This window comes from Mytilus californianus, unplaced genomic scaffold (genome assembly GCF_021869535.1).
Source record: "Mytilus californianus isolate M0D057914Y unplaced genomic scaffold, xbMytCali1.0.p SCAF_10, whole genome shotgun sequence".
Lineage (NCBI taxonomy): Eukaryota > Metazoa > Mollusca > Bivalvia > Mytilida > Mytilidae > Mytilus > Mytilus californianus.
This window is the reverse complement of record NW_026262582.1, coordinates 43,790,274-43,817,221: the sequence shown is the minus strand read 5'-3', so window position 1 is coordinate 43,817,221 and position 26,948 is coordinate 43,790,274. Positions and strand designations below refer to the sequence as shown.

The 26,948-nt window shown below is 33.8% G+C and overlaps 2 protein-coding genes across 7 annotated transcripts in view; one reads left to right on the top strand and one right to left on the bottom strand.

The window, feature by feature from the left end:
• Positions 1-26,948, top strand: part of LOC127718196 (uncharacterized) — a 182,901-nt gene that overhangs the window by 4,366 nt on the left and 151,587 nt on the right. For 2 of the 4 annotated variants that reach the window (XR_007989626.1, XM_052224165.1), the window contains exon 3: positions 20-155. The exons of 1 other annotated variant lie outside the window; for it this stretch is intronic. Coding sequence is in view for 2 of the 3 variants with exons in the window: in XM_052224165.1 (XP_052080125.1) it covers positions 20-155 (136 nt within the window). In the remaining variant the exon portion in view is untranslated. Of the gene's footprint in view, positions 1-19; positions 156-1,662; positions 1,864-4,851; positions 5,706-26,948 lie in introns of those variants that run through there. One more of the 4 variants, XM_052224167.1, reaches the window with a different exon arrangement.
• The window catches only part of LOC127718189 (uncharacterized), a 170,431-nt gene continuing 163,017 nt past the window's right edge, over positions 19,535-26,948 (bottom strand). For all 3 annotated transcript variants that reach the window (XM_052224156.1, XM_052224157.1, XM_052224158.1), the window contains exon 2: positions 19,535-23,100. In XM_052224156.1, coding sequence (XP_052080116.1) covers positions 20,174-22,903 — 2,730 coding nt within the window. In that variant the 5' untranslated portion in view covers positions 22,904-23,100 and the 3' untranslated portion in view covers positions 19,535-20,173. The remainder of the gene's footprint in view (positions 23,101-26,948) is intronic.

Below are 26,948 nucleotides of genomic sequence, written 5' to 3'. Positions count from 1 at the left end.
ATAAGTTTTTTATTTTTAGGAGTTCCTCTGTACTTCGACCAGCAAGTATTGAAATTGGGAATAATATAGTTACCTCCCTTCCAGACTTAATTTTCCCTGATGTCACTCATACAGATAAAGATGATGATAGGTTAAAGTTACTGGCTGTTTGTAAGGTATGTTTATATCCAATATTAGGTCAATGTCAGAAAACATTTTTGTATGAGGCTAAAAAACTGTGGAATGGCAAGGTTTTACCGAGCCCTTCCCCAGTTTGTGCCGAATACAAAAAAGTTTATATTTTTATGACATTGACCATGTTGACCTAATATTGTTTTTATACTGCAACTTAAATTAACACATTGATAGCTATTTAAATTTTAACTCAAATTTCAAACATATTTTCATCCCTTAATAAACCCCTGACTGTGGAAAAAGTTTTCCATGATGAAATTACATTGTACAAAATATAGCTGTGTTACTATATTTAGGAAATAAACACAACTAGTTGCAGTATTTATCCTGCAATTAGCCAACTATTGTACAAATAACAGGTATACAAATGAATTTTTGCTTTATTTGTACTTGTACAAATGAAGTCTCCTGTTACCCCCACTTCCATGTTGAGCAAGCGGTAATATGAATATTTCTGTTTCCAAACCAGTTCATTTTGGGGTCCTCTTCGCGGTCCGTGTTTCAACTATGTCGATTTCTTTGAGAAATAAGAGACAATGATTTAGATTTAAATAACTAAATTTTCAAGTGTTGGGAGTAATTTCAGGATAAACACAATATATGTACATTGTCGGAAAATATAAAATGTATTTGTACTCGCTAGAGCCTTGCTTTTCGTCCTGTTTCTAAAGCTCATACAAATTAATTTTATATTTTCAGACAACATACATATATTGTATATTTATATGTATACAGCAGTGTTTAGTGTTTGTAGGAAATGATTGGAAACCTTTATGGCATGTATGGTAAAAGAAAAAAAATATCGTAATTTTCAATTGGCATGGTCATATATATATTAGCATAATAAGACTTTGAGGAATTTTGGAAATATTTAGGCAAATCCATAACTTGTACTTATGTGTACACAAAATGTATTAAAATAAGGATGTATCTATAGCTCACATGAATTAATGTTGGATAGTGTCCTTTGTTGAATATGCACATAGACCAAAGTGAGCAACACAGGCTCTTAAGAGCCTCTTAGTTTAGATATGAAAAAAGTAAAATCACAAAAATACTGAACTCAGAGGAAAATTCAATCGGAAAGTCCCTAATCACATGGCAAAATCAAATGACAAAACACATCAAACGAATAGACAACAACTGTCATATTCCTGACTTGGTACAGGCATTTTCAAATGTAGAAAATGGTGGATTGAACCTGGTTTTATAGCGCTAAACCTCTCACTTGTACGACAGTCTTATCAAATTCCGTTATATTTACAACGATGCGTGAACAAAACAGACATTATAAATAAAATAGACAAAATATGGGTACAGCAGTCATCACTGTGTTACAATATCAAAACAAACAATTATTTACAAAAAAGAGTAAAAAAGTTAAAAATTCAAAAAATATCTGACCTGCATGCACCAACTTTAATTTACGACAGTAGGCAATTTAGGACGGGAACAGAAATTATATTTTTTTGTTCACTGTACTTATAGGTTACAAAAGATTTTACGAGAAGCGAAGAATTATTTGCTGTCGAACAGGATAATAACAGAAAGAGAAAAAGAAGAGAAGAAGAGAAAGTTGTACAGCATCTAAATAAAGCGTTACAAGGACAGCATGGTGGAGAACTCTTTGTTCATTTCCCACTGTCTGAGAATAATGGTCTTCTAGGAATTATTGTTCAGAAAACACATGTAAGCATACACCTAATCGCTATTTGTCAGCCATTACTGGACATCACAAAAGTTCCTGTAAAATTTTGACATCATAATAGAAAATATCTGACGCCACAATGGAAAATTGATTGTTGTATGACGTCAAAAGTTCAAGCAGAACAGATTCTCGGGTCAAACGGGAATAGCGATAAGGTGTATTGTCATTGTTATACTCTGTATTAAGTAGACCTAGGATCTTTGGCTTGATTATTTAATTAATGTTTATTCAATGAGTGTTGTTGGCTTATGGCGACATATCATAGTTTTTGGACCCACCAATACAGAGCTCATGCAAGTTACAACAATATTATTTATAATGATATTTTTAACTTTTTTGAATTCGAGCCCCTTGCTTTGTAATACTTCCATTTTGACATATCTACATATAGAACATTGGGTAAACAGGCATTTTTAGTTTTATATTATAGGAAACATAAGTGTTCAGCAAAATAAGATTTACCAATAAGTCGACTTGGCTGTAATTATCAATTGGCCAATATAGGTGTTAATGACATTGAAAGATGATTTTAAAATGTTTTTTGTCGAGCCTGCGACTTTTGTCGCTGAAAGCTTGAAAAAGGGCTAGTGATCTGGCGGCGGCGGCTACGGCGGCGGTGTTAGCTAACTTCTTTAAAGCTTCATATTTTAGAAGGTGGAAGACCTGGATGCTTCATACTTTGTATATAGATGCATCATGTTATGAAGTTTCTGTCAGTCACATGTCCAATGTCCTTGACCTCATTTTCATGGTTCAGTGACTACTTGAAAAAAAGTTAAGATTTTTTGTAATGTTAAATTCTCTCTTATTATAAGTAATAGGATAACTATATTTGGTATGTGCGTACCTTGCAAGGTCCTCATGCCCATCAGATAGTTTTGACTTGACCTTGACCTCATTTCATGGATCAGTGAACAAGGTTAAGTTTTGGTGGTCAAGTCCATATCTCAGATACTATAAGCAATAGGTCTAGAATATTCGGTGTATGGAAGGACTGTAAGGTGTACATGTCCAACTGGCAGGTGTCATCTGACCTTGACCTCATTTTCATGGTTCAGTGGTTATATAAGTTTTTGTGTTTTGGTCTTTTTTTCTAATACTATATGCAATAGGTCAACTATATTTGGTGTAAAGAAATATTTTATGATCTATATGTCAGTCACGCAGGTTTTATTTGACCTTGACCTCATTTTCACGGTTCATTGCTCAGTGTTAAGTTTTTGTGTTTTGGTCTTTTTTTCTAATACTATAAGCAATAGGTCAACTAAATTTGTTGTATGGAAGAATTGTTAGTTGTACATGTCTGCCTGGCATGGTTCACCTGACCTTGACCTCATTTTCATGGTTCATTGGTCAATGTTTAGTTTTCTTGGTTAATGTTAAGTTTATGTGACAGTTGTAATAAAGCTTTATATTAAGGACTATCAACATAATATCAATGATTTGTAAAGAAGGCGAGACATTTCAGCGTGTGCACTCTTGTTCTGTTTTTGCAGAGACTATTAAAGAAAGAGGGAAATTGTAATTAGCTGTAAATTCAGAAATTATTGTGTGCATTTATTATTGCGATTTTGTCATTTCGGACTAAAATGCGATTTTAATTTTTGCGATATTGTGAAAATTACTGTTTAATTCATATAAAAAATTTCAAAATGCGAGTTTAAATTATTGCTATTATAACCCTGTCTCATTTTTCACAATAAAAAAAACATCGCAATAATTTCTGAATTTTCGGTAGCAACGATATTGGGCACAATCAGATCAAGTCAACATGGCCAAATTATCATTCTAGTTAGGATTTATTGCGACTTTATTGCCTTTGTTTTCAAAAACTTTAATAGATAGGTTTTAAAGAGAGGCAAAAGTATATATAAAAAGGTTTAATAGAGAGGCGAAATATAAATAAATAGGTTTAATAGAGATACCAATTTGAGGGACGTTAAAAATCACAGGTCAAAAATATTTTGACAACGTCATGGTTATAAAAGAAAAAGACAAACAGACAGACAGTAGTACACAAAACATAACATAGAAACCCAAAGACTGAGCAAGATGAACCCTTACAAAAAGCTGGGGGATGGTCTCAGGTACTCCACATGTTGCACCTGTTGTGTTGCTCATGTTAGTAAAAACCCAGTGATAACTTTTATTCAGTAGGTTTGTAAAATGTAAATAGGTGACTATAATAATGAGTACAAGACCAACAATAATGTCACAAAATGAGATTCGCAAATAAACAAACAACTGATTGAAATAAAGACAAGAAAAATCATAATAGCATTTATTTTACTAGGTGTGTGAATCAAGCTCTTTGAAGCCTCTTTTTTTTTTCAAGATCAGTATTTGAAATTCTTGTCAAAAAACATTGAACTTAAACCAATTAACAAGCAATCATACACAGCTCTGAGGGAGATATGGTAGCTAATGATTAGAGGAGGTGGTTATCACCATAAATGTGTATTGACTGAAATGAAGCTGCTGATTAGCCAAACGTGACATTAATAATAATGTCTCATTATATTAGTAGGAACACCACAAGTGTTAAGTATAATACATTATTACATTGGTTGCAATGAATTACATTGATTTTCCAGTGAAAGAAAAACTGATAATTTCACATGTGAAATCAACATGGTTATTTCACTCCTCTGATGTCATACAACAATAGGCATTGTCAAGACGTCAATACAGTTGGATAAAAACAAATTATGAATGCTTAGAAAAAGATATAGTTTCTGACATTTTCTAATTTAATTTTATAAAAAGAAAACATTTGCAATATTATAAAAAGAATAACTAATCAAAGAATTCAAATATCAAAAAGTATTCAACTCGTGGGTGAACAACACTGATATTAACTCATGCGCTAGGTGTATTCATGAATTTATGTGTTGTTCTGTCGCTCGTTGAATATTTTTCTCTATTTGAATTCTTTGATTAGTTACTCAATAATTATTACTATTTTCCAGATAACTTTTTCTTATTTCCAATGCAACAAGATACAGTTTGAGGAGGTGAAGTCAAGAGACCGTCACATAAACAAACCAGTTATTTACTATAGCAGACCATACAATTACTTGAAGGCAGCAGACAGAGAGGAACTAATGAGACCTTTGTTAACATTGGGGTTTATCCAGCATTCTCCTTGTTGTATTAGTAGAAAGGAGCCATATATTGAGACTGTTGATTAATAAGGGAAGATGCTGTCACTTTCATGTTCCATCCCACAGTAAAATGTTGTCAATATCTAATTGAACGAAGAACATGTGTGACTTGTCAATGTCAGGTTAAACAAAGTAAAATCTCAATATCTAGTTAATAAAAAAGTGGTTAAATTCTGATTGATCAAAGCTCATTCTGGTCAAGAGTTTGACTTCTATGGAAAAAATACCTGTACGAATTTAAAGATTAACTAAGATGTAAAAGAACTTAAGAAGCTTTACAATACAGAAATTGGTACATGTGTACTTTGCAAACATTTTCTTTAAAATGAATAAGACCTTGAGAATCAGTGATTTCCATCCAAATCTTATCAGCATAAGAAGTTATAGTTGGCAAACAAATAAAGACTGTTGAATGGATAACTTTTTGAGCATTTGTTTTGCTACACTAATAGGAAAATTCACTTGACCATGTATAGCACTTGTAGATATCTGAAACATGAATATCATGGTGAATGCTATTAACATGACTTTTAAATCAATTTTGTTATTAACTGTATCATTGAAAGAATAATCGAGATATTAATGAAATTTTGTTCAGAAAAGCTTATTTGTAGTTGGATTAATTGTTTTCTAATGTCATTTAAAGGTGTTAAAGTTGATTGTATAATTATTATATTATCTTTATGAAAAAATATGGAGATTTGTGACAATCCACCATAGTTAATATGACGATGATATACGAAATAATATTGTATATACATTTTTTGTATAGCCTTCAACATGAGAAAACTCCATACTGTAAAGTGAGCTATGAAACATGTAAATGTAAAACAATCCAAATAAGAAAAGTGTAAGGCTAATTTATAACAATACAATTTACAAAAAAAATATCTATCACAGAAATGAGCAAACAATAACTTCTGAATTACAAGGCTATTGACTTGGGACTGGTACATAAAGCATGTGGTTCAGGAGGGAATGTGTGTGAGCACTAAAGCCTACCCTAACCTGGGACAGTGGTGTAAAATAAATGGTATAAATTTTAAGCACCAGTTGAACATGGGAACAAACTGTAACATGGAAATGGTTTAACTCATTAGATTGGTAGGAAAAACAAACCATGGTAAGAGAGACACAATATACCCATCTAAGAGTACTTACAGTTATTAAGCTATTCTAAAGCCAATACGAACAGAATAATTATGTTCTCCTAGTCTAAATATCACTCCACCCCTATCAAAATATGTGGTATGATGTCAACTATCAACCAGAGTTAAAATGATGAAATGATTGAGTTTATTTTGATGAAATAAGTGTGAAAAGAAAGCTAGTAGAAATCAACTTTATAGATTATCAATCACATAATCAATGTATAGTAATCATAATTTATTATTTTTTTAAGAAAAAAATTAAAATTGTCTGAACATTGTAACAGTCCTAAATCCTTTTCTTGTGATTTTGTTATTTTGAGCTGTTCTCAATTTTATCCCTGATTTTGATTGAGTCCAGTCTTGTTGCCTTTGATATTAAGTACTGTGAATTCAGAAATTATTGCGTGCATTTATTATTGCCATTTTGTCAATTTAGACTTAAATGCGATTTTAATTTTTAAGATTTTGAGAAAAAGCCTGTTTAATTCATATGAAATATTTCAAAATGCGAGTTTAAATTATTGCGTTTACAACTCTGTCGCATTTTTCTCAATAATAAAAACCTCGCAATAATTTCTGAATTTACAGTACCCTACGAAAGTGCTGAATTACCTTTATTTTCTGATGTATAATGTAATTTGTAGATAAATAATGCAAGCAACCTGTTATCATTATCTTCATGTACCTTCATCTAGAAACCTGAAAGCCAAAAACTGAAACAGTTGAGCTATATCCCAAATTCGAAGTGTTGATGCTAATTGTAACAAAAAGACCAGATTGTTCTTCTAATATTCATTTGCAGATCCAAGATTTCGAGCTAGGGACGTTATACTTTTAAGGCCACAAATGCGACGAAAGTCTCAGTTTGCGAGACATGGGGGTTACTTTCCGTAGTCGTTGGGCAGCGGTGTGGGGTAAACTTCGTATAGAACTTTATATTCCAGAAGATGAAGACACTTAAGCTGCATATAATGTATGCAGATACATTACGTTACGATGTTTCCTTTTGTAATATGTCCATTGTCCTTGATCTCATTTTCATGGTTCAGCGCCTTCTCAAAATCAAATTTTAGTTTGTCTTGTTATGTAAATGTCTCACTTATATATAATAGGATAACTATTTTTGGTATTAAGGTATGGGTTCCTTACAATATCTACATGTCTGTCAAACATAGTTCACTACACCACGACCTTATTTCATTGATCAGTGATTAGGGTTAGAGTTGCATGATTAGGCCCATTTATCAAAAACTATAAACAGAAGGTCAACTATATGTGGTTTCTAGAATGATGGTTAAGAGAACATTCATCTGACCTTGACCGCAGTGTGATAGTCTGATAGCAATAAGTCAGCGATATTTAGTGTATGGAATAATTTTAAGATGTATATGTCTGTCTGGAAGGTAAAATCCTACATGGACCTCATTTTCTTGGTTTATTGTTCAATGTTAAGATTATTTGTGATTTTGTCTTGTTTTGTAATACTCCTAGCAGGGGGTCGATTATATTTGGTGTATGAAATGCTTTTTGAGAATATATCTCTGTTTTACAGGTATAATTTGACCTTTACCTCATTTTCATTTCATTTATTGTTCTATTTTAAGTTTTTGTGTTTTGGGCTTTTTTCAATTACCATAATCAATGGGTCAAGTATGTTAGGTGTATGGAATAATTGACACGCGCACATATCTGGTGCAGTACAATTGACAGCGTTAATGTTCTAAAAAACTAAACGCGCAGGTGTAATTCACTTTTTTTTAGGACGTTGTTAGCCAATCACAACGTTTTTGTGGACGCTATTCTAGAATGCATAAGATTCTGGAAAAGTGACTTAAAAGACTTATTTGTATATTTCTACCAAACTTTTGTATATATGTTCCAAACGTTTGCTTATTTTTGCAATAATTGGTCTTTCAAACTGATAACGAGGTGTCAGTGTAAAAGTTTAAATTTACATCAACTGTAAAGGCAGATGGTATGTGCTTTATGAAGTGTTTCTTGGTAACGATTCCGCTACCAAAAAGAAACAGGTTTAACATGTGCGTGTGCGGGTGTCATTGCAAGGACAATTTATAACGAGAAGTCATTAAAACACCAGCAGCAAGTTTGGATACCATGGATGATAAAGAATGCTAGTGATTTTATTTGCTTAATTAAAACATTTTAGCAGCCACACATTCCTTTGTAAATTTTTCATTCAGAATACCCAAAACAAGCTTTATGCTAAATTCTCTTTGCAAGTGAAGAATAAATGTTTTGTTGAAGGAAAGCTCCTTGGATTTTTCAAAGACATTGATGTCACTTGAAAGAAAGTACGGACGCATGCGCATTTGTCTATCATCAACAAATCGCAGAAGAAAATTGTACATCTTTATGGTTATCTTAGAAACGTCAAGTTCATCTTCGAAATGGTTCTTCATCTTCAGTTCGTCCAGCACATAAAACACGCCATTTTTTAACATATAGCTTTTAATTAATTCAGATGGGCTTGTGCGACGTGGTCTTACGTATTCGCTCTCTACTTCCTCCAGCCTGTATTGATTAGTTTCAACATCAATTTCAGGACATATTTTCTTTAAGACTTTTGCAAGGACATAAGCATGTCGAAAATTATTTGGTAATGACTTCATAAGGCAAATTTCTGCAGGTGCAGCTGAAATCCGCAGCATTCGCTTCCTTGCTAGTTTTTCGATATTTACTTCATCACTGTTACAAGTTCTGCTTATACAGTCGATGTCGTGAATATAATTTTGGCGCGCTTTTGTTTGCAGCGCCAGGAAACAGCCGGCTGCTTTGATGTCTGGACTAACGAGAGGTATTTTGTCAACATCAGTATTTATTGGCCACCATCCTCTTTTGTAAACTGCAGGAACAAGATCTATACTGATTCTCAATTGCTTATAAACAGAACCCAGCCAATATACATCAAATGTAAACACTGGTTTGGCGAAAATTTTTCCCATCCTATTTTCAACATTATAGTAGAAATTTCCCTCTTTCCATAGATGAGATTCATTCAGTGCTCTTAGCAAATAATCGTAGAATAACCTCAGAAACAAATTAGGCAAGAAATAGCCTTCGGCATCAGTAAATTGTAGATACTCGTCAAAAACTTGTGTACTTTTAAATTTGAGAGAAGCGAATCCTGTCTTTAAAAGATTGTCTGTCATTACAATGTCAGTTATATCATTTAACTTATCAAGACATAAAATAAAATTAAATTCATTTGGCCGGCCAATTTTTGTTCCTTCAGCCATGCTTCCAGATGGAAAAACTGACATTTCAAATCTAGAATCGAATGTTTGAATTTGCTTGCAAAGCGATGTGACCTATTAACATCGAATGAGACAGATTTTACTTCAGAGGAATATTTTGGACTTCTAGTATAGTACGACTCGAAAAGATAGTTCATGAAGTCTTTTAAATTCAAAGGTATATGTAGTATTGTCTGAATATCTTGTGGTGATTTGATACAAGACGATATTATCGTCTCCGGTAGTCCAAAAAGAATATCTTCGAACGTCTTTTTTCTTAGCATTGTTTTTCAAAGAACGTCATGATGTGTTCTATAGCCGTTCTGTCTGCTGCTTTTAATAGCGCAATACAACGGAAACTATTGTGTCTCTTTGCTGTGTCCAGAGGTCTCTCTTGGAGATTATCACAAGCATTTATATCGGCACCATATCTTAACAATATCTCTATTTGTTCCTCATAATTGTGATACGCTGCAAAATGCAGTGCCGTAGATCCGTATTTGTCACTGGTATTCACATTTTCTGTCCCCTTTAGCAGAAAAGCTCTGAATAAATCTGCATTGAACTTACAAAAAATCTTAAAAATTTGCTCACTTAACGTCAGGGATAAAACAGATTCCCCGTACATGTTCATTGCGTTTATGTCAGCAAATATTCCTATACATCCCCATAAGCATCTCCATGTGAAACACCACAAATTTGATGCAATACTGTATTTCCAAGTGTATCCCTGACTTCAGGAGACACACCATAGCTAAGGATTGTTTTAAGATTTTCGGCAGTTGTATAGTCGACTCCTCCGCCAATCATTAAATTCAATGGTGTTCTTCCCAGAATATCTCTACTGGATAACAATGCCCTCAAACTAGATTGATCAGATTCTGCAATGCATTTAAACAATTCCATAATCTCTTCCAAAAGTTCATGGGTAACATAAACATGCAAAAAGTTTTCATTCTTTTTGTTTATCAAATTTAAATTTGTGTCTGGAAAATTCGCAATAAAAAACTTCAATAATGGCGTGTTTTCCTCCCTCGTAGAAATGAGATGTAGAATACCGTCTCCAAATGTAGTCTGATTGTTGACATTGATGAGAGCTTGCATGCAAAGACTTTCTTAGTTGGATACTAAATGTTCGTTTAATACGAAGTGGCATTTCGGATTTATCAGCGTTATTGGATGAAAGTAGATCCATTGCAGGCAAATTGTCATCCGAATTGTTACTTTTGCCATCATTTGCAGCAATAAGACTCTGAAGAGCATTGTACCCGTTTATATCTCTGCTATTGACACCAATACCAGAATACTTTGTCAAGGTCTCAATATTTTGTAAATAACCAGCTATGGCAGCATATTGGAGAGGCGTTTGACCCCACTTATTACGGGCGTTGATGTCTTTGCCCTTTGTCAATAAATTCTCAATGTAAACTTTCCCGTCATGGTTTTTATTTTTGGCTGCTAAATGTAGGGGTGTTTCACATTTTGTGTTTACTTCGTTGTATTTGATCAATTTTCTGCTTGTTGCCATTTCTCAGTTAAGAAACTTCACAAAAGCGTATTATTTTCTGCAGATGAAAAGCCAACAGTATTGTTTTACTTCCCATCTCAATTATCTGATCCCAATATTGCATACTAGTAGCTGGCTTCATAACTTGAAGTCGATTGTCTTGCTCACAATACATGCAAAAAAAAATAGTGCTTGAAGATAATAATATAATTGTTTTTTTTTTTATATTTGTTATTTTTCAAATTATATCGTACCATATATATATATATATATATAATTAGGTCGTCTTGAATTCAGCGTTGAGAGTGGGTTTATTTTAGATTCAAATGTGCAGTTAAATGCAACATCGTTTGTAACGTTCGTTTTGATTAGATAGCGTGATCAATTTTCATGTCATCAATTCACAATTGATGATATGAAACAAACGCGCAAGTGCAGACGACGTATGACATATTTCGACGTTGTTTTCTGTCAGTTTCATTCGAATGGAGATAGCAATATTGTATTTTAAGCTCCAATGGCATCAGTTGGTGATTTGATGGTCACCAATACCCGTTTACTGTCTCCGTTAACGCATCCCCAGTAAACTTAATTTGCGACCATCAAATCACCAATTGTTTCCGTTGGAACTAAAAATACAATACAGGTATCGCCTAAATTCTGTGTCACAAAATCTCAACGTTTGGTCATAGTTTTTACCAAATGAATAAAAATCCAACAAAAGACGATGACTCATATTCTACACCTTTATGCCGATACCAAGTCCTTAATATTACTCTGTAATGCCGCGTGATTAGTTTCGAGGCAGCAAACACCATTTGTTTTCATTTGTTGCAAGGTTTGATAGGACTGCATGGGAAATAAACTAACAAACTCACTCATTAGATACGAGCACACTACCACGTGACCACCGTAGTGATTAAATTTATTAGTACAAAAAAGGGTTTAATCATTCTGGTCTGGTTTTATAGTCTGCACTCATAATTACAGTTTGGTTGCTGTAAACCTGCTGCCAGTTCAACAGACACTGTGTTTTCATCAAGGTTTGAATAGGTCTGTTTAGGAATAGATAACCTTAGCTGTATTTGGCAAAACGTTTGGGAATTCGGGTCCTCAATGTTCTTCAACTTCGTACTTTATTTGGCCTTTTTAACTTTTTTGGATTCAAGATTCACTGATGAGACGAAACGCGCGTCTGGCTCAAATACAAAATTTAATCCTGGTATCTATGATGAGTTTATATACAACCACTGGGTCGTTGCCACTGTTGCATGGTGGAGATTTAATTCCCCGTGGGTATCAACAGCCCAGTAGTCAACACTGCTGTGCTGACATGAATTATCATTGATATGGTCATATTTATAAATAAACTGTTTACAAAACTTTTGTATTTTTGAAATACAAAGGCTTTTCTACCTCAGGATTACGGTAGCTGTATTTGGCAAAACTTTTAAGAATTTGGGTCCTCAATGCTCTTCAACTTCGTACTTTATTTGGCCTTTTTTAAAAACATTTTGTATTCGAGCGTCACTGATGAGTCTTCTGTAGACGAAACGCGCGTCTAGCGTAGATACGAAATTTAATCCTGGTATCTATGATGGGTTTATTTGGTATTCGCATTATTTCAGGGACAGCTGACGAATATTTCAATGCACAGGACCACGGGACGACAGTGGCGATTCCATTTTATAGAGTACAAGAAAGAATTCTGTTATGGTTTTACAGTCTGCACTCATTATTAAAATTTGCTCGCTGTGTTCTTATCAAAATTTGAAAATATCTGTTTTGATATCAACTTTATTTCAAGGACGGATCAAAGCTGACAAATATTCCAATGCCCATGACATTAGAACGAGGGGAATTTGGTTTACAGTTTCCAACATACGTATGCCTTTGGCCACGATATATAGTCCTAAAATACTAGTACAATACGACATGACAGCTGTTTAAAATAATATGTCTTATATAATGTGCCACGGTACTTTTCTATCCCAAATTCATGTATTTAGTTTTGATGTTATATTTGTTATTCTTATCGGATTTTGTCTAATGCTTAGTTCGTTTCTGTGTGTGTTACATTTTAATGTTGTGTCGTTGTTCTCCTCTTATATTTAATGCGTTTCCCTCAGTTTTAGTTTGTAACCCGGATTTGTTTTTTTTTTCTATCGATTTATGAGTTTTGAACAGCGGTATACTACTGTTGCCTTTATTTATCTCTACAATGAATAGGTCAAACGATTTAGTTTTCTTCGTTAACTGTGTTTAAGATAAGTTCAGATTTTTTTGTTAATTAATTAAAAAAAATAAATTAAAAAGGACATATCTCGGCAGTAATAATAGTCATGGTAGCCTAAACTTTAATGAATAACACTGATTTCGTGGGGTCGGGACTATTGGTATTACTAGAACTTTTGTTTTGCGAAATTTCATTCAGACTATGGTTTCGGTTCTGTTAAAGTCATATGAAACGAGTGACTGGTAAACAATAATGTTTATCCAATTCTTGAACCAATGCATGTATACATAATAAACTTAGTCTTCTGTGCACGATTTTATCATTTTTTACGCAAACATATCGTATAATCGTCATTTTTTTTTCTCTCTGTCTGTTATTGTGTGAAAATATGGCAGATACTTAATTGTCGTGTTTTAAAGCCGTAGTTATTCTTATCCCAGGCAAGTCACAAGTTTTTAGAACTTTTGGTCCCCAGTGCTCTTCATCTTTATACTTGTTTTGGCTTGTGGACTTTTTTCATCTGGGCGTCGCTGGTTGGTCTTGTGTGGACGAACGCCCGTCTGGCGTATTAAATTTTAAATCTGGTACCTTTTGTTTAGATATTATACGTGTTTTTCTCTGTCCTATATGTTCTTCCATTTATTTGTAATGTAGTCCTGTCATGTAATGTTATCATTTTAATGTTATATTTAACATTGCCATAAAAGCGGGAGGTTTGGCATGCCACAAAACCAGGTTCAACCCACCTTTTTTTTCTTAACATGTCCTGTACCAAGTCAGGAAAATGGCCATAGTTATATTATAGTTCGTTTCTGTGTGTGTTACATTTTAATGTTGTGTTTCTGTTGTGTCGTAGTTCTCCTCTTATATTTGATGCGTTTCCCTCAGTTTTAGTTTGTAACCCGGATTTGTTTTTTTCTCAATCGATTTATGAATTTCGAACAGCGGTATACTACTGTTGCTTTTATCTATTTACCGATTGTCAACTTATAGTAAACAATCAACAAAGAAGCATGGATATTGAGCACATGTATAACATGCACAATCAGATAATAGTTTATTTAAATGACAGATCCATGTGTATTGCGATCACCGAAATTTTACGAGAATTGTCACGCTGAGGTCACTAGCATACCGAAATTTATGTCGGCGAATTGCTTCCTGGAAGCAAGCAATAAAAAAAGTAAACTTCTTATAAATGTGGACAAATTAAAGAATTGTCTTCAGGAAAAGGTATATGTACATAAGTTTTATAATGAAAACTTTCATTTAGTTATAAAAAACATATGCATCATTTTTTTTTAATTTGAGGTTTCATATGACTTCAATATCTCCCACCATATTCAGTCCACGAACACTTAATAAATGTAAAGACAAATCAACTAATTCAAGACGACATTTCTTTCTATGTTAAATAGCTCTTATTATGTTCAATTCATATCGAGGCATTAGCTTGTTTACACATGCGTTGGAAAAAATAACATGATAACTCGATTTGTGTATAAAAGTGCCCTGGTTACAGAAAGGTTGGAAATACAAAATCAGGAACTCCTGATACCAGGAATAGTCAAAATCATCCGAGTTATATTATAAACATGTTTTTCCTTATTCAAAACCATCACTAAAAATGACCTATTAGAGAGGAAAAACAAATTTAAATACAAATAATAGAAATATCAAACATATTTATCTCGCGGAATTTACACAGGAGATAAGTGTCACAAGAGGCTCTCAAGAGCTTGAATCGCTCACCTGTTATTGTTTTGCTTAACACTTTCATCAATGATTATTTTTGCTTTTCAAAATATATTAATGAGTGGCTTAAAAATGTCATTTTAATGTTTATTGTATCTGTCATATTTTCTTCAAAATCAAATAAATGCATTTTACCTATATGTTCCATTTGAACCATAGTGTCTATGTTTCTTGACGTACAAGGAAATAAAATACAAAATTTATATACTAGATTCATTTGAGAAGATTTTTAAAGTTAAAAAAACATATACAACTTGTGTAAAATTGTCCTTAAAGGGCAGTAACTCCTTAAAAGTCAATTGCCATTTTGTTCATATAAAATTGTTTTGCTGATCTTACTTTGCTGAACATTTTTGCTGTTTACAGTTTATATTTTTCTTCAATAATATTCAAGATAATAATCAAAAACTGCACAAAAGTTCCTTAAAATAACCAATTTAGTGGCAGCAACCCAACAATAGGTTGTTCGGTTTGTCTGAAAATTTCAGTGCTGAAACATTTTTATTCTTTGTCAGATTTGCTCTAAATGCTTTAGTTTCTGAGATATAAGCCAAAAACTGCATTTGACCCCTATGTTCTATTTTTAGTCATGGCGGCCATGTTTGTTGATGGATAAAAAATTCGAATACAGTTCATAAACTAGATTCCTAAAGGAACATTCCTTTAAAGTTAGGCACAATAGATCCAGAGGAGAAGATTTTTAAATGTGAGCAAACTTGATGAACAAATTATGTAAAATTGTCTTTAAAGGGCAATAACTCCTTAAGGGGTCAATTGACAATTTTAGTCATATACACGTTTTTGTAGATCTTACTTTGTTGAACATAATTGCTCTTTACAGTTTATATCTATCTATAATAATATTCAGGATAATAACAAAAAACTGCAAAATTTCCTTAAAACTACCAATTTAGTGGCAGCAACCCAACATTGGGTTGTTCGATTCGTCTAAACATTTCAGGGCTAATAGATCTTGACCAATTGATGAATTATACCCAACATCCGATTTGCTCTAAAAGCTTTAGTTTTTGAGATATAAGCCAAAAACTGCATTTGACCACTATATTCTATTTTTAGCCACTGCGGCCATGTTTGTCGGTGGATCAAAACTTCGGATACAATTTATAAACTAGATACCCTAAGGAACATTTAGATAAAGTATGAAGGCATTTGGTCCAGTAGTTTCAGAGGAGAAGATTTTTTTAAAAAGTTTACGACGACGACGGACGACGACGGACGCCAAGTGATGGCATAAGCTCACATGGGCCCTTCGGGCCCCGGTGAGCTAAAAAGCCAATATGTATACTCATCAAAACACAATAAACTGATGAATATTATAGCCATTTCCTGAGGTAAACAACACGATGATAGATGATTCATGGAGTAATAAAAATGGCGTCTTTAACACCACAGTATAGGTCTTGATTTGGTTTGAAAATATTTTTGTAAAGCAATCGCGACAAATTTTTAAAGATATCAATGATTTAATAAGGGTTTATTCACAACGTCAAGCAAGCTTTTTTGAAAAGCTTAAATTTGTTGAATATCAATTTTATTTAAGAAATACTAACATCACATGCAGGATTGGTGACTCAATTCCGTCCAAATAGGTAAGCAATAGTTAAACATTATGAAAAAGATGTTTTATTTATTGAATTCGAGCCGTGTTGCACTTACTACTGTGTGTGTCGCCTGTGACTTGAAGCATCTTTCATATTGTATTTTACCTGACGTATCATAACTAAATTTAGTAACAATATGTAAACAAACACTTTACTGATAACATGTTCAGTTATAAATTACAAATTTTATCAGAGAATCTAATGAGAACGCCCTTGGTTTTAAAATTTCGTTAGTCAATGAATTGTTTGGCGTATCATTTATGTTTAATAATGAGACAGAAACCCAACAAAGTAATTACACTCAATCTACAATTTTGAAAAGTCCCACTTCTTTCCTTGTTAAAACTTTATAGTCTACTGAAGATTCGTTTTCTTATATACAGACTAATCTGGGACTATAACAGGAATATATATTAGATCCAATATTAGTCATAGCTTTCAACAGATCGTTCATCAGAGAGAGAGAGAGAGAGAGAGAGAGAGAGAAAAGAAAAACCTAGAAAAACCTACACATAATGAAAAACAATTAAGAACCAAAGAACACATCACCAAACCTTTACTCAAAGCAAATATAATTAGTAGAAAAAGTGAAATGTGTCCAATTAGTACAGATACCCCGTTTTTTGTCCGTTACAAGTTAAACATAAATATATATATTTTGATAAATATAATACAAATTTCTAGCTGGAATTAACTGTCAGTAATAGTTAAAAAGTACGCTAAACACGTATTTCGCAAATAAAAACTAAACAGTAAAACTGAACTTAACATCTTATTGAATTATCCTTACTTTGGTTTACCGATTATCTGATTTTGTTTGATATTTACCGGTGCTAATTCCAAATTAACGAAAAACATATCATATATAGGACAATACTTACCACAAGGACATTATGAGAATCCGAAAGATAATATTAAGCTTTACTTTCAACAATGTTTTGGATTGGCCACGATGTCCATTGTTTGGATGAATACAAAAAAAAAGTCAATCCAAATTGCAGTTGTGTTCTACCTTTCGGCATTTATAATTTGACAACCTGTTTATATAAGCCACAATGGCCTGTGATACTACGAATTCAAAAATGTTTCCGGTGTTGAATAAATTCAGGGGCAATTGTTAACATCTTACTTTATCCAACTAACGCCATATATACATGAATGCTTTGATAAAATAAACCCCTAAATTTAAAACATTTTTATATCATGTTAGCGAGAAAAAGTTTGAACGAAACGTCAGAATGAAATTGACAAATTTGATCACATTTGCTTTGGTTCATAAAAAAGAATGGCCAACATAGATACAAGTATCTTGTCTTAGAGAGGGATAAATCGTACTTTGTAAAGAATCACACTGATTCAAACAAAAAATTCTCTGAAACTGGCATTATCAAGATGCTTGATTTCTTGATTGACAACATATTTGTTACGTTTGGAGGACGTGTTTTTCAACAGACTGTCGGCATTCCAATGGGAACCAATTGAGTCCCCCTTCTTGCCGACTTGTCCCTTTATTATTATGAGGCTGAATTCATACAGGAACTTCTTAGGATCTTAGCAATATCCTTTAACTTTACTTTCCACTATGTAAATGATGTTCTCTCACTAAATTATTCAAAATTTGGTGACTATGTTGAACGCATTTATCCCATCGAACTAGAGATAAAGGATACAACAGATACAGTTAAGTCTGCCTCATATCTTGACTTACATCTAGAAAAAGGTAATGAGGGTCGGTTGAAAACAAAAATTACGACAAACGAGATGATTTCAGCTTCCCAATTGTGTACTTTCCATTTCTATGTAGCAACATTCAAGCCGCGCCTGCATACGGAGTATATGTCTCCTAATAGATACGATATTCCCGCACTTGTATTTCCTATCATGATTTCCTTGATAGAGGGTTGCTGCTCACAAGGAAGCTATTAAACCAAGAGTTCCAAATGGTGCAGTTGAAATCATCCCATCGTAAATTTTACGGACGCCATCACGATTTGGTTGACCGTAATGGAATAACCGTTTCACAGATGATATCGGATATGTTTCCTACGTCGTAACTATAATCCCCTTCCCTTTTCATGACTGTGAAAAGTAAAACCACAAAAAATACTGAACTCCGAGAAAAGTTCAATCGTAAAGTCAATAATCAAATGGCAAAATCACATGACAAAACACATCAAACGAATGGACAACAACTATTCCTGACTTGGTACAGGCATTTTCAAATGTAGAAAATGGTGGATTGAACCTGGTTTTATAGCGCTAAACCTCTCACTTATATGACAGTCGCATCAAATTCCGTTATATTTACAACGATGCGTGAACAAAACAGACACAACAAACAAAAGTCAAAATATGGGTACAGCAGTCATCACTGTGTTAAAATCTCAAAATAAACAATCATATACAAAAAGGCACAAAAGCATCTATCAAATCAAAAAACACATTCATTGCTTTGCGTGTCTGACGTCAGAAAATGTAAACGTCATATCACCTACCGAATTAAACTATTTACCGGGTTTGAAATAACATGAGGAACACGACGGGGTCACATGTGGAGCAGGATCTGCTTATCCTTCCGGAACACCTGAGATCACTCCCAGTTTTTGGTGGGGTACGTGTAGCTCAGTCCTTAGTTTTCTATGTTGTTTCTTGTGTACTGTTTGTTTGTCTTTTTTTTTTAGTCATGGCGTTGTCAGTTTATTTTCGATCAATGAGTTTGACTCTCTCTCTGATACCTTTCACCCCTCCTTTATGTTCTTTTGGTTTGATCACAACCCCAATGGACACTAAAAATAGGTTTAATATTTTCAAATATTATGATCTCGTGGATCACTGCAGTGACATTAATTGTCCAAATGAACATTTGGCGCGGTACAATTTTTACCGTTAAAGTTCTTAAGCGTCTAAAATGCATGTGTAATATTATTGGTCCTACAGCCGAGATGAAAAATAAGATCATATCATTGGTTGAATAAATTTTATATAGATGTTGTTAACCAATTACAACGTTTTTGTGAAAGCTTTTGAAAATATACTGTATCCTAGAATGCATTTGATTCTGCAATGGCGAATACGGTATAGCTCACTGCATCGTATACTGTGGATTCATTTATTTTCGGGGGTACTAATTTTCGTGGATTGAGGAAAACTTGCATTTTCGTGGATATTTGAGTTCGTTGTTTTGGAAAAGTCTGCATACATTCCTTTACACTTAAATTCGTGGTTCCCCTGTACCCACGAAATCCACTTAAATTATTATTCAACGAATATTAATGAATCCACAGTATGTGTATCAAACGTTGGTTCATTTTCCTATAATTGACCATAACCTCTGTAGGTGTACGTTTACAAAGTTTATTTTATATATCAACTATATATATATATGCAGATGTCCGGTGCTTTATGAAGTGTCTTGGTAACTTTTCTGCTACCAGTTTAAACACGTTTAACTGTTGACTTAGACCTGAGCGGATGTCATTGTAAGGAAATCTTATCGAAAGTGCTTTGAATGCAATCAACAAGTTTTCGTGTTTGATAACATGAGTAACAAAGAATGCTAGTGATTTAATTACTAAAATTAAATATTTGCTAAAATTAAATATTTAGGCAGCCAAACATTCTTTTGGAAATTTAGCATTTAGTATACCTAGCATAAGCTTTATACTAAATTCTCTTTGTAAATGAAAAATAAATGTTTTGTTGGAGGATAGCTCACTTGATGTCTCGAAGACATTAACATCATTTGACAGAAAGTACGGACGCATGTGCATATATCCCCCATCAACAAATCGCAGAAGAAAATGGTACATCTTTATAGTTATCTCAGATACTTCAAGTCCATCTTCTAATTGGTTCTTCATTTTGAGTTCGTCCAGTACATAAAACACGCTATTTTTTAACATATAGCTTTTAATTAATGTAGATGGTCTTGTGCGACGTGGTTTTTCATATTCGCTGTCTTCTTCCTCCAGCTTGTATTGTTTTGTTTCAACATTAATATCAGGACATACGTTCTTCAAAACTTTTGCCAGGATATAAGCTTGCCGAAAATCATCGGGTAATGACTTCATAAGGCATATCTCTGCAGGAGCAGCTGAAATGCGCAACAATCTCTTCTTTGCTTGTTCTTCTTCAGGGTCTTTAGTGTAACAGGTTCGGCTAATACAGTCCTTGTCGTGAAGAGGAATTTGGTGCGCTTTTGTTTGCAGCGTCAGGAAACAGCCGGCTGCTTTGATGTCTGGACTAACGAGAGGTATTTTGTCAATATCAGTATTTATTGGCCACCATCCTCTTTTGTATACTGCCGGAACAAGATCTATACTGATTCTCAATTGCTTATAAACAGAACCAAGCCAATATACATCAAATGTAAACACGGGTTTGGTGAAAAGTTTTACCATGCTATTTTCAACATTATAGTAGAAATTTCCCTCCTTCCATTGATGAGATTCATTCAGTGCTCTTTTCAAATAATCGTAGAATAACCTCAGAAACAAAATAGGCAAGAAATAGCCGTCAGCATCAGTAAATGGTAGATACTCGTCAAAAACTTGTGTAGTTTTAAATTTGAGAGAAGCGAATCCAGATTTCAAAAGATTGTCTGTCATTACAATGTCAGTGATATCATTTAACTTATCAAGACATAAAATAAAATCGAATTCATCTGGACGGCCAATTTTTGTTCCTTCAGCCATACTTCCAGATGGAAAAACTGACATTTCAAATCTAGAATCGTATTTTTGAATTTGCGTGCAAAGTGACGTGACAAGATTATTAACATCCAATGTGACAGATTCTACTTCAGGAGAATATTTTGGACTTCTAGTATAGTACGACTCGAGAAGGTAGTTCATGAAGTCCTTTAAATTCAAGGGTAGTTCTAGTAGTGTCTGAATATCTTGTGGTGATATGATACAAGACGATATTATCGTCTCCGGTAGTCCATAAAGAATCTCTTCGAACGTCTTGTCTCTATGCATTGATTTTCGAAAGGATGTGTGTTCTACAGCCGTTCTGTCTGCTGCTTTTAATAGCGCAATGCAACGAAAACTATTGTGTCTCTTTGCTGTGTCCAGAGGTCTCTCTTGGAGATTGTCGCGAGCATTCATATCTGCACCAAATAATAACAATATCTCTATTTGTTCCTCATAATTGTGATACGCTGCAAAATGCAGTGGCGTAGATCCATACATGTCACTGGTATTCAAATTAACTGTCCCCTTAACAAGGAAAGCTCTGAATAAATCTGGCATAGGTCTATATTTCATGATAGAAACCAACGCACTTCGTCCCCATCTATCGTAAATTTTGCAATCTGCATTGAACTCACAAAAAATATTGAAAATATGCTCACTTAACGTCAGGGATAAAACAGATTCCCCGTACATGTTTTGTGCGTTTATGTCAGCACCTATTTCCAGGAGATATTCCAATACATCGCCATACACATATCCATGTGAAACACCACAAATTTGATGCAATACTGTGTTTCCAAGTGTATCATTGACTTTAGGAGACACACCATAGCTAAGAATTGTTTTAAGATTTTCGGCAGATGTAGTGTAACCTGATCCGCCAATCATTAAATTCCATGGCGTTTTTCCAAAAACATCTCTACTGGATAACAATGCCCTCAAACTAGATTGATCATATTTTGCAATGCATTCAAGCAATTCGAAAATATCTTCTAATAGTTCGTGGGTAACATAAACATGCAAAAAGTTTTCATTCTTTATGTTTATCAAATTTAAATTTGTGTCCGGAAAATTTGAAATAAAAAACTTCAATAATGGCGTGTTTTCCTCCCTCGTAGCAATGAGATGTAGGATACCGTCTCCAAATGTAGTCTGATTGTTCACATCGATTCCGGCATTGATGAGAGCTTGCAAAGACTTTCTTAGATCGATACTAAATGTTTTTTTCATACGACCGTATAAACAAAGTGGAATTTTGAATATGTCAGCGTCATCGTCATCATCACCTGGAAGGCAAATACTCATTACAGGCAAATTGTCATCTGAATTGTTACTTTCGCCATCATTTGCAGCAATGAGACTCTGAAGGGCATTGTATCCGTTTATATCTTTGCTATTGACATCAATACCAGAGTACTTTGTCAATATCTCAATATTTCGTAAACAACCAGCTATGGCAGCATATTGGAGTGGCGTTTGACCCCACTTATTACGGGCGTTGACGTCGACGCCCTTTGTCAATAAGTTCTCAATGTCATTTTTCCCGTCATGGTTTTCATTTTTGGCTGCTAAATGTAGAGGTGTTTCACCTTTTGTGTTTACTCCGTTGTATTTGCGAAATTCACTTCTTGTAGCCATTTCTCAATTAAGAAACCTCACAAAAAGGTATTATTTTCAGCAGTTGAAAAGCCCACAGTAATGTTTCACTTCCCATCTCAATTATCTATTCACTACATTGCATACTAGCAGTTGACTTCATAATTTGAACTCGATTTACAAGTTGAGCAATTGCATCAATCATTGGCAGGCAGAATAGAATGTCTTGCTTACAATATCTGCAGAATAAAAAAGATCTTAAAGATAATTAAACAATAAATATTTTTTGAATTTGTAATTTTTTAAATCCTATTTTACCATATTTAACGGATATACACACAAGTATATGTGCTTTGTCAATAGATTGGCAGTTTTGTGACGAAGTTGATATCTGCTAAGCATTAGATCGTATTGTCGTCACCGTTTAGGGTGTTTTTTTAAGATATCATTTTCATTTCTGTGTCACACAATCTAGACGTTTGTTCATAGGTTTTTAACAGATAGATAAAATATCAACAACATACCCTAACTCTGATGGCAATGGTTTTGAATATGTTTCTCTTAAATAACTGAACTGCAAAGTAATTTGCTATTGAAGTGAAATACCATCAAATCATAGTACGCCATTGCATACGAAAAAAGATCGAAAAAATATTTCCCTTGAATTTGACAGTTGAAGGAAATCAATCCAACATTTCCTTGCACACACTGGAATGTCTCGCCTTTTTAACTTAACTTTGATAATATGTTGATAGTCCTTAATAATATAAAGCTTTACTACAACTATAACATAAACTTAACATGGTCCAAGAAAATAAGGTCAAGGTCATATAAACCAAACAAGAAATACATGTACACCTTACAATCTTCAATACACTAAATGTAGTTGACCTATTGCTTATAGTTTCTAAAAATCAGACTTAACCAAGAAAGCTAAACATTAACCAATGAACAATGAAAATGAAGTCAAGGTCAGATGAACCATGCCAGGCAGACATTATGGAACGCCAAAACTGTCTTGTTGTGACCATTTTCATTATATGATGTGCATTTACCTTTATATGATGTGCACTTGTCATTATATGATGTGCATTTACCTGTGCAAACACCTTTATATGACGTGCAAATATCTTTATATCATGTGCAAGTATCTTTATATGATGTCCAAACATCTTTATATGATGTCCAAACATCTTTAAATAATGTCCAAATTTACTTTTATGATGTGCATAAATACTTATATGATGTGCAAATGTACTTATATGATGTGCAAACATACTTATATGATGTGCAAACATTCTTATATGATGTGCAAATGTACTTATATCATGTGGAAATATCCTTATATGATGTGCAAATGTACTTATATGATGTGCAAATATACTTATATGGTGTGCAAAAATCCTTATATGATGTGCATTTTCCCTTATATTATGTGCATACACCTTTATATGATGTGGTTGTGTCATTATATCATGTGCTTGTAATCTTATATCATGTGGTTAGGTTAACTTCATTATATGAAGTAGAAACGTCATTATATCATGTGCTTTCATCGTCGTTATGGTCAATGAACATGATTACGATTATAATGATTACTGTCTACGTCATAACTGTTTCTGATCTGCTTCTGCGGAATAGATATAAATCCCGGCTTAAATCTGTAGCTATCGTTTTGAAAATACTTGCGATTTAAGAAGAGAAAAACCTTGACATGTTGGTTCCTCGATTTAAGATGAAAGAAATCGATGGGTCTACAATAATGAACGTACGGGGTCTACAATTATGAGCATACAGTTAGTTATTAAGTGTAAGAAATAGTTCTTAAATCTGTTTTTATCGCAATCGAAAGTGCATTTTCAAGATAAAGTGAGACAGTCTCAGTGCAATTTAACAAAAATTAAAGTTTCAAACATTTCGGAGGAAAATTAAGATCAATTAATACAGGAGCTAGTTGAAGAATTTCCCGGTTGCAGCGAAAATATGATAAAACAAATTCTTGGGCTCTCACTTATAGCTTGCTGTTCGGTTTGATCAAAGGGTCTGTATTGAAAGCCGTAATTTGACCTATAATTGTTTACTTTTTTCACATTATGACTTGGATGTACAGTTGTCTCATTGGTAAGATCTTGCCCCAAGCTGATAGACAAGTTGTCTAAGTTCTAATTAATTTCATGTTGTTTTTTTTATTAACAATAGCAATCAATATACTGGACAATTGATTACCACGATGATAGTTTTGGAATAGAACAACATTATTTAATGATTTCACATTTATATCAAATCTATTAAAACTGAAAAACAAATTCCGGTTAACCGGTTAGCGTTTTTCGTAATCGATATTCGGTCCTTCCGACGGTTAACCATTGGCAGGCATACCATATCTTCTTATTTCTATTAATTGCAAAAGACACCAATGAACTCAAAGTCAATTTTAAAAATATTTCATAACGACAGCTACAAAATTTTTTACTCTTGCATAATTATTCCGGAATGGATGATTGGTTGATAAATTTGTTGATTGATGATTGGTGTTTAACGCCACTTTCAACACTATCATTCTATTTCGTGGAAGTGAGTTTATATTGATGGAAGAAGCCGAAGTCCCCGGAGAGAACCACCGACTTTACCTGCCACGTGTGGGATTCGAACTCACAACCTAAGTGTTGACAGGCTAGATATTCAAACCACTCGGATACCGAGGCCCCCTGAAAAAATGAATTAAAGGAGATATGGAATGATCTTTAACTCGGTGCATAACATTTGCGTGCATGTTTTTATTATGTTGTCATGCATTTATTGCACAGCTTGACTTGCATGATTATGAATGGATGATTGACGTCAAGCGGAAAATTGATATATATAAAAAAAAAGAAGATGTGGTATGTTTCCCAATGAGATACTTCTCCACAAGACACCAAATGACACAGAAATTAACAACTATAGGTCACCGTACGGCCTTCAACAATGAAGCCCGTACCGCATAGTCAACTATAAAAAACGGCCCCGAAATGACAAATGTAAAACAAATTAAACGAGAAAACTAACGGCATAATTTATGTACAAAAAATGAACGAAAAACAAATACCAGTATGATGTAAAACATCAATAAACGACAACCACTGAATTACAGGCTCCTGATTTGGGACAGGTGCATATTCGTACGAGAACATATTAATGTGAAATGAATATAAACCCTGTTTTGTACTAGACCGACACCCTGAGCCGGATTTTTAACATGCTAGTTAATAGTCTCGATCATCCAGCCGCTTTATTTTTCATATATGCGTCTGGGTAATCCAGACTAGCTAAGGGGGGGGGGGGGGGGATGGGTTGGTTGGTTGGTTGGTTGGGGGGGGGGGGGCACATTTTCTTGTTAATTTTTTATTCCAAATTTCAGAAGGGAATCAAAATAATTGTTTCCATTGAAATGAGAGAGAACCAAAAACGAAATTAAAGAAAAACAATAATGAAATTAAAAAAAAATAACCATGTTATTTAAAAAAAATCGATAAATATGTTTCTCCTGGAACAAGGAGGTACACGTGCTCCGGCCCACACTAGATGAAGAGTCGGTGTCTAACCAATCTGGTTAAGATACAATGTACAGATAATCTGTCTAAGCTGTGATTACAATGACCTGACAACACTTCATTTACATCGCGATGACCGTGAAGGCTTTCCGATATATTGTCGCCACGGAGATTTACTTTGAAATTCGTTTTTGACTGGTAACCGATCGTATAAAAACGCAATCCAACAATAAAATAGTGATTACGGTGAGGTTGAATTCATTGTTATTTATTAATTATCCACGCACGAACTTGCTTCCAAAAAAAATGTATCTCTGTAAATTAACCTCACTTACAGTATAGAGATGTGATTTTTTTTTTAGACAAGTGCGTGTGACCATCCACAAGAACTTTCGGTCATCCGATATTCAGTACTTCAGTCCTTTGATACTTTCGGTTCTGGTAAATATTACATCAGTCAATGAAATTCAGCCTTCACATTTTTGAAGGTGTATATAAATTCGTCAAAACCGAGAATCCCATTTAATGGTCTTTAAACAGAAAATAGAATGGAG